Consider the following 16,630-nt stretch of genomic DNA (forward strand, 5'->3'; position numbering starts at 1 on the left):
TTGTAAAAGCTATCTGGCTCTTATTACATTTTTAAAACTAAATGATAAATTTGCGACTCTAAAATTTTTCGTACAAACTAGAATTTGAAAATTCATCTGACAAAACTGTTGAACTTCCTTGTCCACTTTTTCGAATGGTCTCCTAATATGTCGTTGGGTCCACTCAGGATGTCATTTTTGAAATTCAAAAATTTTTTTATGCTAAGGAACGTTTTTCGTTTTTTCTGTATCTTATATCTGGAAATCTAACCTTGAAGCGTTATATTCTGCCTCGATATCTTTGGCTAGGAAAAAATATGATCAACTGCAACAACTGAAGTTATTCGTGTCGAAGAAGTTTCAGTCATTTTACATGAAATTACCACTTGCAGATGGCTATCGACGTGACGACGAGTTCGATGTAAATTGTACTTTTTCTTTTTTCTTATTTGAAATAAGTAGACTTGGTTAATTTTTTCATACAATATTGGAACAGGATTAAACAAGTGCATTTTTTTTACTGTTATATTTGGACATAAACAGTTTATTTTATATATTTTTAAAACATTATAAAGAAAATAAAAAATTGTGTCAGACTGAACCTTGTGGGTTTCTCAATCTATTTTCTTGAGCGTTTTAAACCTTCAACTCAATTTCTTTCAAAATACATACAAATGAAGCATCATGAAAATTGCAGCAAAAGTGCTATAAATATCTTTTCTTTTACTTTAAAGAGCAACGAAACCATCAAATTTTAGCTAGAAACAGTATTTTTGTCGATTTTTATTAAATCTAAACTATATTTCAACATTTTTTGATGATTCTGAGCGACGAAACACACTTAGAGCATGCAGAATCGTCTCAGATTAAGAAAAGGAGACGTTTGGGTCAATTTTATGCATTCTGGCGTTCGTAGATACAAATAAATTGTTAAAATTCTTCAGAAACCTCACTTTTGAAGCGTTTTCTTGTAGTTTTAAGCCAATCAGCAACCCAACGTGCTCGGAAAGAGCAACAAAACCATCAAATTTTAGCTAGAAACAGTATTTTTGTGGATTTTTATTAAATCTGAACTATTTTTCAACATCTTTTGATGATTCTGAGCGACGAAACACACTTATAATCAAGAATTTAGTTAATATAATTGTCATTTCATTAACAAAAATAATTAACACATGTATTCGAGATTCTGTTTTAAAAAAGAATTATCCAAATGTTGTTTCCAATTATAGACCAATACCGCTTGTACCCATTTCAAGTAAAATATTTGAAATCATTGTTAAAATACAACTTGGTGCATATTTGGAAGGGAACGATTTACTTACCTTACTTAGCATTTATATTCTTGAGTGTTTAATTTATATATATAAACATGTGTCAAATTATTCTACTTTTGACCATGTATACACCACGACAAATAAGCATGCTGTTATTGTATCAAGTTTTACAATGTTCTACCATTACATGTACAAGAGAGTAGTTTTATAATCTATGAAAAAATATTAATTATTTTATTATATTATTTTTTATTAGACTGCAAATTTCTTTGTAAATTTAAGCGAAATAAAGCATATTATTATTGCTGTCGTTTCTGCTTTTCGAACACACTCCGCCGTTATAAAACACAAAGTAGGTCCTCCATTTTTTTAACGACCTCAGTCCAAAGTCAAACCTTGAAGAGCTTATAATTTCTAAAGCGCGCAACATTTTATGGCAAAACTATGCTGAAACTATAATAATTAGATGATATAGCTTGTTAATCAAACTACCATAAACAATAACTTGTGTCTGGTCAACCTTAATTTCATGAAATTTACTTAGCTGAAAACACGCAACATCTTAACGTAATTGACGACTGTTAACCCCCCGAGAACCACTTGACACTTTTATAAACAGCATAAACACACAAATTACTCTTCTTCAAACCGATGACAAACATCACTCCATTCTAATCATTATGAATTAGTCGGGGGAACTTCGTATTCATCATTCACACTTCATAGCACTTAAGGGGACTCGCTAGACGAGGTATAACATTTTTTTGGTTTTTTGTATGAAAAAATGATATTAATATAGATGTATCATACATCAAACTGCAGCTTTTTTCATATTCTAGAGCGCAGAGACCAGTTCAATCAACTAAAAAAATATGGCTGAGAAATATCGTAAAAAAAAGCACCATTGTATGTTTTCTTTTCAAGTTTTTTGAGTCAAAACCATCATAGAATGGCTTGAAAATTAGCACATGGATAAAACATCACTTTTTACAGAGTCATTAAATGTTTGTTAGTGGTACAATTTGTTTAAATAATAATGTGTTTATTAAAATCAAAATATACCACAAATTAATGCAAAATATGTCGAATAATTTTAACAGGAATATCAGAGGAAAATTAATGATCTATTGGTTAGCAGAGTTTTTAACAAAAACTAACAATTATTGAAAAAAATGGGTATCAATTCGACAGAATTTGAGCAGTTAGTTCAGTACTTTGCCGATAGGAGCGCCAGTAAAATTTACGGAAGCGACTTTCCAGGTAAAACCCTTATCACCTGCTCTACCATAAGCTGATTGTTAGAGTTCTCGGCTGATTTTTCTAATTTATGGCAAGGAACTCAGTTTTATAACAAGCCGCCAGGACCGGCCGTAGTAATCTATTGTTAAGGAAATTAACTTTTACACAATGAGGTACTATCATAAAACCGAATTAAAACTGGGGAACTATAATATTTTTACTCCACTCAGGATCCTGAATTCAATACACATGATTACTAAAAATTCATTGTAATATTATTGTTAATATATATTTTGCTTTCTTAATTAATAAAACTAATATACATATTTATAATAATAATAAAAAATATATAAAATACAGCTTTTGTTTAACACGTATAAGTAGCTAAGTGTATCTACTACTTATCCCAGAAAGGAGGTGTTTTAAAAAAGCCCTACGGCCAGTAACTTCTCCCTTCATTGTTTACTCGAAAAAAGTGCTCCTACATATGTTTTCTTTTGCCGAGAGATCATTTTCAAAACATATTTATAATAAAAATATGCAAGTCTTGGTGATGAAAAATGTACTCCTAATAAATGATTAAAGTACATAAAAAGATAGAAACAAATTTTATTTATTTTAAAAAAATCTCTCGCAAAGGCAGTTTCCTCTTTCTTCTTGAATCAATTAATTCGGGCAATAATGCGCCAAAGTAAAATCTGCCAAGTTTATCTGCCATCTTTTTACATATTTCTTCGTTTTTTTCTATATTAATTCCTTTGGGTGTCCACACAACAAAATAAACTTGTGAAATACCCGTAACAAGCATTTGTCCCTGGACTTGAAAGTAGTAATCATGATTTTTTTTAGTTTCAATTCTCTGTCTGTCAATGTACAAAATTTGATAATTTTTTTTTCTAACCACTTCTTCGGGAGACGATTTTGAAGGGCATTTAATTTCGACTAATGCACTCCTATCCTCTAGAACCCTGTCTGAACTAGCAGCCAAGTAAGGAAATTGATTTGAAATAAACAAGCCACACCGTTCAGTTTTTATATTTTTATTTATTTCAAAACACTTGACAGCTTTTTCCTCACTTTGCTGTCCATAGTGTGTATGACTATTACCTCTAAATGTACTGTACAACAGAGACTCCACAGTTTTAGCTATTGCTGTAGTCGGTCTAAGTTTGTAAATACGTCCAAAATTTGAAGCCGTAACTCTAATTTCTCTTTCTTTTGCCCAAATGTACCTGTCTATTTCAATTTGGTCTAAATTCAAAGATAATTTTCTCAAAAAAACCTCTTTGGCTGTCACAAATGTTACAACATCCATGACAGGATTTTCTAAAAAATATTTAAACCATAATCGCAGTCGGGACCAGCATACGTAAATTTTTTTACGACATATTTTTTTAGGAATACTTTGTCTAAGACGAGCTTGTTCTATAGACGAACAATATTTTTTTGTTATTAAACCAGGACCGTTTTAATCACAATATATTTAGGGGAAAAGTGCTTAAAATGATCCCCTCAGGTCAAATGATCCCCATCAATTGTAAGAAAATTTGTGGCTCCATCTACCAAACATAACTGTCATTTGATTAAGCGCTCTGTAATTAGTAGCTTCTGAAAGCTTGATGGCGTTCTGTGTATTCTGCACAGTTTTGTGCCAAAATATGTAAAATAAGCACTTCTGATCTAAGGTAAGATATATTTTAAAAGTCCATTACTTCCACTTGAAAGGTATTATAGAGGTGGTAGTTGTTTTGACAGAATTAGATACATTTCAGTCGTAGGTTAGTTATGATCTTTTTACCGCATGTAAAAATTGAAGGTTAGTTTACAATTTTTGAATGCGGATATGTTACCTAAGGCGAAATGATCCCTTTTTCTTGAGGCAAAATGATCCCGGATCATTGGGCGGGGCTAGTACCTGCTAAGATAAGACTGATTTTTGCAAATCATATACCCTCTAAGAAAAGAGAGGGTGGGTGGGCGGTGCTAGTACCTGCTAAGATAAGACTGATTTTTGCAGATAACATATCCTCTAACCCCGCCCACCTACTCTTTATTTTCTTTGAGGGAATACCATTTGCCAATATCAGTTTTATCTTAGCAAGTACTAACCCCACCCACCCGCCCGTTATTTTCTTAGATTGTATGTTATTTGCCAATATCAGCCTTATCTTGTCAAGCACTAGCTCGGCCCATCCGCCCTTTATCTTGTTAGAGGGCTAGTACCTAATAAGATAAGACTGATTTTCGCAAATGACATATCCTCCAAGAAAAGAGAGGGTGGGTGGGCGGGGCTACTACCTGCTAAGATAAGACTGATTTTTGCAGATGACATATCCTCTAACACCGCCCACCCACCCTTTAGTTTCTTCGAGGGAATACCATTTGCCAATACCACTTTTATCTTAGCAGTTACTAGCCCCACCCACCTACTAGCTGCTAAAATAAAACTTTTTTTCGCAAATGAAATACCCTCTAAGAGAGGAGAGGGAGGGTGGGTGGAGCTAGTACCTCTTAAGACGGGGAAATTTAAATAATTTAAAAGAATTTTAGGGATTTTCGTGTTCTATTTTTGGGAAATTCTCAGTCTTAAGAGGTACTAATCCCAGTCACCCGCCGTCACTTTTCTTAAAGGGTATCTCATTTGCGAAAATCAGTTTTATATTAGCAAGTATTAGCCCCACCCACCCACCCTCTCTTTTCTTAGAGGGTATATCATTTGCCAAATTCAGTTTTATCTTAGCAGTTAGTAGACCCGCCCACCCGCCCTCTCTTTTCTTAAAGGCTATATCATTTGCCAAATTCAGTCTTATCTTAGCACTTACTAACCCCACCCACCCACCCTCTTTTTTCTTAGAGTGTATGTCATTTGCCAAATTCAGTTTTATCTTAGCAGTTACTAGCTCCACCCACCCACCCTCTCTTTGCTTAGAGGGTATATCATTTGTCAAATTCAGTCTTATCCTAGCAGTTACTAGCCCCACCCACCCACCCTCTCTTTTCTTAGAGGGTATATCATTTGCCAAATTCAGTTTTATCTTAGCAGGTAGTAGGCCCGCCCACCCGCCCTCTCTTTTCTTGGAGGGTATCCCATTTGGCAAAATTAGTCTTATCTTAGCACGTACTGATGACTAAAGTATTGTCTCAAACTCTTCTAGAAATTATACACCCCGTATTTTCGGTGCTTTTCAAATTTTTTTTGTTTATTTTTTTTAAGAATTTATTTTTTTGTTAATTTTTGAAATAAAATATTTATCAGTTATGTCATGATTTGATTTTTCTTGTTGATGCTGTCCCCTTATGGTCAAAATTCAAAGGGATCATTATGCCCATGCCGAGGGATCATTTTACCTATGGGGATGCCTAAAATGATCCTTTTGTAAGGTCCTGGAAAAACGTTAATAACTTTTTTTATAATTATCGAATCACCAATTGGCTTATACTGTTACCTAGATAAATGAATGTTCTTACAAATAATGCTACACTTTTACATGAATAATAATAATTTGTATTTTTTAAAGAATTTCTCCCTTAGGGGGATCATTTTAGGCACCTTTCCCCTACTTATCCCCTCTAAAAAATTGACGATCTCAACATTTTGCTGAATAAATCCTATCTAAATTGTATAAAATATGATGAGTCTCTTCTTGTGATTTATCATTCCATTAATGTTTTTTGGATTTGCATATACAGGATGACCCCAAAAATTAATGAACGCGTAAATTTATTTTATTGATTTAATCAGGAACTACAGAACCCAATGCCTTGAAATCTTGCAAATGTTTTAAGGTTATAAACAGCATAATAAATTTTTAGTCGAAATATATTTGCTTATCCCCTCCAAAAAATTGATGACGTCAGCTCAAGTTTGCCGTATAATCCCATTTAAAATTTACAAAATATGATGAGTCTCTTCTTGTAATTTATCATTCCATTCATATTTTTTGGATTCGGATATACAAGGTGACTCAAAAAATTTAATGAATGCGCAAATTTATTTTATTGATTTCATCAGGAACTACAAAACCGAATGCTTTGAAATCTAATGTGGAAAAAAAAAACATAATAGGCATGCAGTCGTCACGTTTCCGATAGCGAGGGAAGTACTGTCTAAACTCTTTAGACCAATTTTTTTGATTTTCCCATTTCTCCATTTCTCAATTTTTCAATGTTTCAGTTTGGGATTTTTTCACTGTTTCGATTCTTTAATTTTTCTTCCATTTTTAGGTTTTTCAATATTTCAGCTTTGGAATTTTGCAATAGTACGTTTCTTCAATTTTTCAAATTTTTGATATTGTGTTTTCTCGGTTTTTAAATTTTTCGATATTTTAATTTTTCAGTTTTTAACGTTTTAGGTTTTTAGATTTCTCACTATCTCGACTTTTCGATTTTTCAGTTCCATGATTTTTCAATTTGTCGAATTTTTAAATTTTAGATTTTTTGTTTTCTTTGATGTTTTGAATTCTCGATCATTCGAGTTTTCAGGCTTAGATTTTTTTTGTTGTTCAATTCTTGGATTTTTAAAATTTTTGTTTTTTAAATTTTCCTATTTATCAACGTACTGGGATTTCAATGTTTTGATTTTTTGATTGTTCAATTTCTCGATTTTTTGAATTTTTAGTTTTTGATACGATTTTTTTTTTCAAAAATGTTCAGTTTTTCAATTTATTAACTTTACGATCTTACTTCAGTTTTGCTCCATTTCGATTTCTCAATTTTTCGACATATTACTATTGGGATTTTTCAATTTATCGATTCTTCGATTTCTCGATTCTTCATATTTTCGGGTTCTCGAATTTCTTCATTTTTCGATTTCTCAGTTTTCCGATATTTCAGTTTTACGATTTTTAAATTTTTTTATTTTTCAGATTTCAATTTTTGACGTTTCTAAATTTTTCGATTTTTCAATTTTCCTTCCATTTTTCAGTTTTTCAGTATTTCAGTTCTGGGAATTTACAATGTTTCGGTTCTTCAATATATACCGTTCAGGATATTTTTTGACAAAGGTAGGCCATGTAAATCTAGTAATTTGGTTGGCAACCAATTACGTATATGCAAAGATCCCTAATCACAATTGCAATATATGTATCATATTACGTTAAGTTGTTTTGTTAATCTGACAAAAACACTAAAGTCCTGAAGCAAACAATCACAGCTTAGTTTGTTGAAATTTACTCAGTTGAAAACACTCAACATATTAAAGAGAAGAAAACACGTGCCACTTTGATAAACAACATAACCAGACCAATCAGTCTTTCTCAAACTCACGACAGGCACCTTTCTGTTTTAATCATCACGAATTAGTTGGGAAAACTGCGCCACTTGTCCACTTTATTGCACTTAACTTTAAGTGGCCATGATTTAAAAAAATAAAAACCCTCATATAAAGTTGTAATCGCGCCGTCATGCCACCGTCAACGTTTTTCTTCGTCACCTTCCTCCTGTGCTTAACCACACCAGAAGCAAAAGTGTTCGGAAGGTGTGAACTCGCAAGAGCTTTGAGATACAACTACGGCTTTCCACTCGATCAACTACCAACATGGGTGTGTATAGCTAACTACGAATCGCTTTACGACACCAGCGCCTTCAACCGCGTTTCGGGGGACCACGGAATTTTCCAAATAAGCCAACTGTGTTGGTGCTCCGACGACAAACACCCGGGGAAAAACTGCAACGCGGTGTGCTCAAAATTCCGAGACGACGATATTGCAGACGACGTCGCGTGTGTAAAGAAAATTTTTGCGGAAAATGAAAGGCTTTCCGGAGATGGTTTCGACGGGTGGATGACGTATCAGTCCTGTAGGGACAACGTTGGGGAATTTACTACCGGGTGCTTTTAAACTTTTAATCCATAACGACAACTTTACGCACATGCGCAATAAAGTCTATACACTAGTGTTCAAAGCGCGCTTTATTGTATTTTTCCTTAAAATAGGAGACCAGTAGGGGCGAAAGAGTCCTTTCCGCCTCCACACAAATCTGTTGCACTTTTTCACCAACATTATCGATCTTGTGGAAATGTAAATAAAACAAAATGTGATTAATCCACACATCTACGTCTTCTTCACCGAACTGTTTGCACGCTAGTTCGTGAACCCGAGCCCACGCGTCGTAGTCATGATCGAATTCCGTCGACTCTAGTTTGGACATGGTGAAGTGCAATTCTTTACAAAATGGTTGCTTATTCGCTAGTTCGTTATATTTAGTTCGTGCGGCCTCAACCCCTTCCATAAACGCTAACCATTCTATGTATTTGGGTTTTAACACTTCAGAGACCTCTGGTGGTCCCTTAATCCCCTCTTCGTATATGTCGCGGATTCGATCATCAGACAGCAGTCCACAGTAACGAATATACGTAAGCCACAACGGCAACGACGTTTCGTTAAGCTTCTCAACCCCTTGTTTAAACACTTCATCAACTTTACTCTTCCTGTCGGTCATAGTTGCGTACCGAAGACGCATTTTCCACAAGTCTATAGACTCGGGTAGGGCTACAGTTGCTAAAATTACACTAATTATTATTAATTAGTGTGTCAAACGATGGAGTTACCTTTTTCTAATATATGCAACGCTTCTTCATCCGTTACAAGCTCTAACCAATGCATGTAATATCTTTCTGGTAGATATTTTTCCTCTGAAGCTTGTTCCAAAGCGGATTTAAGAAGATCGGTTTTTTCGATTTTTGGCATGCCGTTATTTTCACGCTGTGCGTCCACAAGGCAGTCGAGATACATTGACCAAAGGCTACTTCTTTCGGATGGAGGCACTTTGCTCAAACCCTCTTTGTATTTGTCAAAACAAGAAAGTATATAGTTTTTGCCGTACAGCTGTATGTCTTCCTCTGACATGTTTTCTAACTCTACAAAGTAAAAGGACTGCACAGTTAACGGCCGACTCTCTACTTTTGCATTTTCTCGACCTATCATGACCCCTAGAGGACGAAGAAATAGGTCTCCCGTTTCCGTCTTTCTGTCCGTCTGTCTGCCGTCCCGGATTTTTATTACAGAGATAATTTCCGAAAGTACTGGGTCGATTGTTGTCAAATTTTGTATTTATATTAGGTGTATCATGTAGATGGTAAAACGATAACCAAAATTTGTAATGGGTTTTAAATTGTATCAAATAACATAGTCTTACACATTTTGACATTTAATTTGGAATCTGCAAAACCGAATGCTTTGAAATCTTGCAGATGGTTTACAGTTATGATAAGCATAAGTTTTTATTCAAAATACAGTACAACCGCGATAATCCGAATTAGTTGGGGAAAGGTGTGTTCGGAATAGCGATTTGTTCGGATCAACGAATTTCCCAAAAAGCTGAAACTTCATACACTGCTGAAAACAAATTTCAAGAAATAAATTTTAATTTTATTAAACAGAAATAAAGTACATATTCTTAACCAACAATGTGTAATAGATACATTCGAAAAAATATTTTTGGAATCATAACGTCGAGATAAATATACATCTCTAAATTTTTTCAGAATTTTTAGACAACTTTTTCAAAAATGAAATTTTACACTGTGGTAGTACTTACCAAATAACGTACCCGCTAAGAAAATAAAAAGTGGGTAGGCCAGGCTAGTATTTACCAAAATAAGACTCATTTTGACAAATGACCTACTCTTCTAAGAAAAGTTACTAGCCCCGCCCACCCACCCTTTATTTTCTTAGAGGAGTAGGTCATCTGCCAAAATTAATCTTACCTTGGCAAGTATGAGGCTGATTTTTAGAAATGACATTGTCTAAGAACATAAAGGTGGGGGGCCGGGCTAGTACTTGTCAAGATAGGACTGATTTTGGCAGATGACCCACTCTTCTAAGAAAGTAAAGGGTGGGTGGGCGGGGCTAGTACTTGTCAAGATGAGCCTGATTTTGGCAAATGACATATCCTCTAAGAAAATAAGGGTGGGTGGGCGGGGCTAGTACTTATCAAGATAAGACTGATTTTGGCAAATGACATATCCTCTAAGAAAATAAGGGTGGGTGGGCGGGGCTACTATTTGTTAAAATAAGACTGATTTTGGCAGATGACTTATTCTTCTAAGAAAATAAAGGCTGGGTTAGCACTTACTAACAATAAACAAATTAAAAAATAAAAATATGAGAAATTGAATAATCGGATAAATGAGAAATCGGAAAATTGTCCAACTGTGTAATCGGAAAATCAAAATCTGAAATATCGAAAAACTGAAAAAAAACAAGTCTTATAAAATCGAATTCGAAATTCCAGTTTTCATTTTTTTAGTTTTTAGATTTTTCAACTTTTGAATATTTCATTGCTAATTTGTTTCACAATTTTGCAGTTAGTTTTTAATTCCAATCTTTTGATTTTTCAAGTTTTAACTTTACAATTTTTGAATCTTTTGATTTTTAATTTTTCAAGTTGTCAAGTTAAATTTTTTCCTTTTTACGATTTGTCATTTTCGATTTTTTAACTAAAAGAACAAATTTATTCGAACCGAAATTTTGAAAAATTGAAAATTAGAAACAAAATTTTCAGATGTTTTAAAGCCACGGTAAACATGGCAAATCGCTGATCAAAATTACTTTTTACTTCCTTCCAAAAACTCGGTGAAGAAAAATCAAAAATCTAGTACTTGTTAAAATAAGACTGCTTTTGGCAGATGACCCATTCTTCTAAGAAAATAAAGGGTGGGTGGGCGGGGCCAGTACTTGTCAAGATGAGACTGATTTTGGCAAATGACATATCTTCTAAGAAAATAAAGGCTGGGTGGGTGGGGTTAGCACTTGCTAACAATAAAAAAATCTAAAAATAAAAAAGTGACAAATTGAATAATCGGATAAATGAGAAATCGGAAAATAGTACAACTGTATAATCGGAAAATCAAAAACAGAAATATCGAAAAATTGAAAAAAAAAAACAAATCTTATAAAATCGAATTCGAAATTCCAGTTTTCATTTTTTTAGTTTTTAGATTTTTCAACTTTTGAATATTTCATTTGCTAATTTGTTTGACAATTTTGCAGTTTTTAATTCCAATCTTTTGATTTTTCAAGTTTTAACTTTGCAATTTTTGAATCTTTTGATTTTTAATTTTTCAAGTTCTCAAGTTAAAATTTTTTCGTTTCACGATTTGTCATTTTTCGATTTTTTAACTAAAAGAACAAATTTATTCGAACCGAAATTTTGAAAAATTGAAAATTAGAAACAAAATTTTCAGATGTTTTAAAGCCACGGTAAACATGGCAAATCGCTGATCAAAATTACTTTTTACTTCCTTCCAAAAACTCGGTGAAGAAAAATCAAAAATCTAGTACTATTTAAAATAAGACTGATTTTGGCAGATGACCCATTCTTCAAAGAAAATAAAGGGTGGGTGGGCGGGGCTAGTACTTGTCAAGATGAGACTGATTTTTGCAAATGACATATCCTCTAAGAAAATAAGGGTGGGTGGGCGGGGCTAGTACTTGTTAAAATAAGACTGATTTTGGCAGATGACTTATTCTTCAAAGAAAATAAGGCTGGGTGGGTGGGGTTAGCACTTGCCAACAATAAAATAAATTAAAAATCAAAAAATGACAAATTGAATAATCGGATAAATGAGAAATCGGAAAATTGTACAACTGTATAATCGGAAAATCAAAAACTGAAAAATCGAAAAATTGAAAAAAAAAACAAATCTTATAAAATGGAATTCGAAATTCCAGTTTTCATTTTTTTTTAGTTTTTAGATTTTTCAACTTTTGAATATTTCATTTGCTAATTTGTTTGGCAATTTTGCAGTTTTTAATTCCAATCTTTTGATTTTTCAAGTTTTAACGTCACAATTTTTGAATCTTTTGATTTTTAATTTTTTAAGTTCTCAAGTTAAAATTGTTCGTTTTCATGATTTGTCATTTTTCGATTTTTTAACTAAGTAAAAGAACAAATTTATTCGAACCGAAATTTTGAAAAATTGAAAATTAGAAACAAAATTTTCAGATGTTTTAAAGCTACGGTAATCATGGCAAATTGCTGATCAAAATTACTTTTTACTTCCTGCCAAAAACTCGGTGATGAAAAATTAAAAATCTAGTACTTGTTAAAATAAGACTGCTTTTGGCAGATGACCCACTCTTCTAAGAAAATAAAGCGTGGGTGGGCGGGGCTAGTACTTGTCAAAATGAGACCGATTTTGGCAAATGACATATCCTCTAGGAAAATAAGGGTGGGTGGCGGGGCTAATACTTGTTAAAATAAGACTGATTTTGGCAGATGACTTATTCTTCTAAGAAAATAAGGCTGGGTGGGTGGGGTTAACACTTGCTAACAATAAAAAAATTTAAAAATAAAAAAATGACAAATTGAATAATCGGATAAATGAGAAATAGGAAAATTGTACAACTGTATAATCGGAAAATCAAAAACTGAAATATCGAAAAATTGAAAAAAAAAGAAATCTTATAAAATCAAATTCGAAATTCCAGTTTTTATTTTTTTTTAGTTTTTAGATTTTTCGACTTTTGCATATTTCATTTGCTAATTTGCTTGGCAATTTTGCAGTTTTTAATTCCAATCTTATGGTTTTTCAAGTTTTAACTTTACGATTTTTGAATCTTTTGATTTTTAATTTTTCAAGTTCTCAAGTTAAATTTTTTCCTTTTCACGATTTGTCATTTTTCGATTTTTTAACTAAAAGAACAAATTTATTCCAACCGAAATTTTGAAAAATTGAAAATTAGAAGCAAAATTTTCAGAAGTTTTAAAGCTGCGGTAAACATGGCAAATCGCTGATCAAAATTACTTTTTACTTCCTTCCAAAAACTGGGTGATAAAAAATCAAAAATCTAGTACTTGTTAAAATAAGACTGCTTTTGGCAGATGACTCACTCTTGTAAGAAAATAAAGGGTGGGTGGGCGGGGCTAGTACTTGTTAAGATGAGACTGATTTTGGCAAATGACATATCTTCTAAGAAAATAAGGGTGGGTGGGCGGGGCTAGTACTTGTTAAAATAAGACTGATTTTGGCAATGACTTATTCTTCTAAGAAAATAAGGCTGGGTGGGTGGGGTTAGCACTTGCTAACAATAAAAAAATCTAAAAATAAAAAAATGACAAATTGAATAATCGGATAAATGAGAAATCGGAAAATTGTACAACTGTATAATCGGAAAATCAAAAACTGAAATATCGAAAAATTGAAAAAAAACACAAATCTTATAAAATCGAATTCGAAATTCCAGTTTTCATTTTTTTAATTTTTAGATTTTTCAACTTTTGAATATTTCATTTGCTAATTTGTTTGACAATTTTGCAGTTTTTAATTCCAATCTTTTGATATTTCAAGTTTTAACTTTACAATTTTTGAATGTTTTGTTTTTTAATTTTTCAAGTTTTCAAGTTAAAATTGTTCCTTTTCACGATTTGTCATTTTTCCATTTTTTTACCAAAAGAACAAATTTATTCGAACCGAAATTTTGAAAAATTGAAAATTAGAAACAAAATTTTCAGATGTTTTAAAGCTGCGGTAAACATGGCAAATCGCTGATCAAAGTTACTTTTTACTTCCTTTCAAAAACTCGGTGATAAAAAATCAAAAATCTAGTACTTGTTAAAATAAGACTGCTTTTGGCAGATGACCCACCTTTCAAAGAAAATAAGGGTGGGTGGGCGGGGCTAGTACTTTTCTTAGAAGAGTAAGTCATTTGCCAAAATGAGTCTTATTTTGGCAAATACTAGCCTGACCCAGCCGCCTTTTATTTTCTTAGAGGCTCGGTTATTTGGCAAGTACTAGCAAATTTCGACCCATTTTCGACCATTTTCGAAATTTAACTAAATACTTTTTCTTGTAGATTTCGGGGCGCAGAAGTCACTTCCGGCCTCATTTCTTCGATAACTTTAACCTTTTTTCCAGAATTAGATAATTAATTCAGTGCATTGAAACATCACAATTTTTAAAAATTTCAAAAAATTACGTATAGAAAGAAGATCTTGCGTCATTTTTGCAAGTAGGTGCATGTTTTCAAGTTCAGTTCGGATTACTGGATGTTCGAACAATTGTTAGTTCGGATTATAGAGGACATACTGTACATTTATTTGTCCCCTCCAAAAAATTGATGACGTCACCTCAAAAGTTTGCCGAATAAATCCTAATAAAATGTAGAAAATATAATGAGTTGGTACTTGTAATTTATCATTCCATTCATATTTTTTAGATTTGCTTATATGGGGTGTGTGAAAAAAATCAATGACTGAGTCAATTTATTTTATTGATTAAATCAAGAATTGCAAAATTGAATACTTTGAAATCTTGACGTTTTGAAGTTATCGTAAGCATGGTAACTTTTTAATGAAACTGTATCTGTTTATCAACCCCAAAAAATTAATTACGGCATCTCAAAATTTTGCCAAATAAATTCTTTCGCAAATGTGCAAAATATGAACAGACTTCTAATCATTGCATTAATATTTTTTAGATTTGCTTAAACAGGTGACTCAAAAAAATTAATGGATCAGTCAATTTATTATTGATCAAATTAAGAACGAGCCACCACATTTTCTGGAAAATGTGAGAATACGCTCGCCTTTATAACAATAAAATAATGATAAGGTAAGAATTATAATAATAACATTCAGAATATTTTGTTCAATGGAGGCTTATGAATAATTTTAGTCATCTGATTTGGGGCGATAAACTCATTCAAATCAAACAAATGTCTACGTGACATTCTTCCGATGTAATGTTTCCCCGTTGATAATGTGCTGCCAGACATTTTTATTGCTCAGACTTCCGCTTATTGAATAAAACACTACATTTTATTTTGATTTTCGATGTTCTAATTCACATTTATTTAATTATAACTTGTCTAGATCTCGGGGAAGTTCAGCATCCCATAGCCTCCCCCTAGCTAGGGGTTATGAAATATCGAGAAAATATGAAAGTACCAAATTGCCGATAAGGAAAACAACTTTTAAACGTTTATGTTTATACATCGGGAGAATGTCACGTAGAAATTATAGATTATCTGTCTTATTAAAATCCGTCACGGCAGGCAGACAGACAGACGGAAAATTAGTTAATATTACTATTCTACTTATACTTACTTTTTCTCTCCCTCTGTGCCAGAGTGTGCCACACAAACTCCTTATCAGAATAATTTTCCAACAATTTCTCGATTATTAAATCCTGAACTGGCGCCGTAAAACTATACCCTTCTAACAAATTTAAAATTTCAATGAAATAGTTGCAGTCTTTCACATGATCAGAAATAAAATGCACATACGTTTCCACCCTCTGACACACCCTTTTCGTTATATCATCCTGAAACGTGTCATCTTTAACCACCGACAACTCCAACTTAACAGCTTCTGTATACAACAGCTGACTGTCTTTATGAATAGTTAACCCTTTGTTGAGTACGGTTAGCGCAGTGTTGGGGTCATTCCGGTCTTGAGCATACCATGCGGCAGCCACTTGCCACACTTCCGGGTTTTGACCGCAGTTCTGAATAATCAAAAATTAACAGCGTTGGCATGGGGGTCCACTACGTACCTTTATCATGTTCTGAATGGCCACGGAAGCCGCATTAATGTAATTCGACTGCTTGCAAAATTTAAAATACGATAAACACAAGGAAAAATCATGTGCGAACCTTTGCAGCGCTATTTCGTATAAGTTTTTAATCCGGCGCAGAATTTTGTACTCGATGCTGCTTTTGCGTTCGGATTGTATGCTTTTATCGCGTCTGTTGTGGCCGTGGATTTCTTTCAAGAGGACTTTTTCGAACATGATGTATTCTTTGAAGTCTTTTAAATTTTTTGAGACGCTGTTGATTTTGTACTCGAATTCTGTGCGGGTTCTTCGGATAAAACTGAAAAGGGGGTACGTTCATTCAAATAAATTTTATAAATGGGTGAATTACTGTAGCTTTTCGGGGGTGTATAAATTGGTTTTTCGCATTTCTTCGATTTCTTCCGCTAGTTCCGACATTTTGTTGAGTATTTTCTGTAATGGGAAATTAAAAAGTGGGGTAAATATGATATTTTTATTTACCGATGTTTGAAATTATAACCTCTTGATTTGTGATCATATAACCTCACATTTTCCTCACTATGCCTGAGACTTGTGGTTACCAACCTAACCATTGCCAACCACGGATAAATTCCAATTTGGAATCCTCTGACTCGTCTGT

At 33.1% G+C, this 16,630-nt stretch overlaps 2 protein-coding genes across 3 annotated transcripts; one reads left to right on the plus strand and one right to left on the minus strand.

Moving 5' to 3' along the window:
* Positions 1-6,906: 6,906 nt before the first annotated feature.
* On the minus strand, positions 6,907-16,581 carry LOC135123442 (U3 small nucleolar RNA-associated protein 6 homolog). 2 transcript variants are annotated; one of them, XR_010279616.1, is made up of 7 exons: positions 16,492-16,581; positions 16,361-16,443; positions 15,991-16,309; positions 15,543-15,942; positions 9,043-9,351; positions 7,687-8,992; positions 6,907-7,628 (listed from the first exon to the last, which is right to left on the minus strand). XR_010279616.1 is itself a non-coding variant. In XM_064048081.1 (6 exons), exons 2-6 carry the CDS (start codon positions 16,426-16,428, stop codon positions 8,385-8,387), a joined length of 1,704 nt encoding a protein of 567 aa, XP_063904151.1. In that variant the 5' UTR covers positions 16,429-16,443; positions 16,492-16,581; the 3' UTR covers positions 6,907-8,384. The 2 variants fall into 2 exon arrangements, 1 of the variants encoding a protein (XP_063904151.1); XM_064048081.1 differs by having other exon boundaries at positions 6,907-8,992.
* LOC135123775 (lysozyme C, milk isozyme-like) lies at positions 7,898-8,332 on the plus strand. Its single transcript, XM_064048653.1, has one exon. The coding sequence runs from the start codon at positions 7,898-7,900 to the stop codon at positions 8,330-8,332; it is 435 nt and encodes a 144-aa protein (XP_063904723.1).
* Positions 16,582-16,630: the final 49 nt, after the last annotated feature.

The sequence above is a fragment of the Zophobas morio genome, unplaced genomic scaffold (assembly GCF_036711695.1).
Source record: "Zophobas morio isolate AGI-343-1 ecotype UQ-CSIRO unplaced genomic scaffold, CSIRO_AGI_Zmor_V1 ptg000006l, whole genome shotgun sequence".
Taxonomy (NCBI): domain Eukaryota; kingdom Metazoa; phylum Arthropoda; class Insecta; order Coleoptera; family Tenebrionidae; genus Zophobas; species Zophobas morio.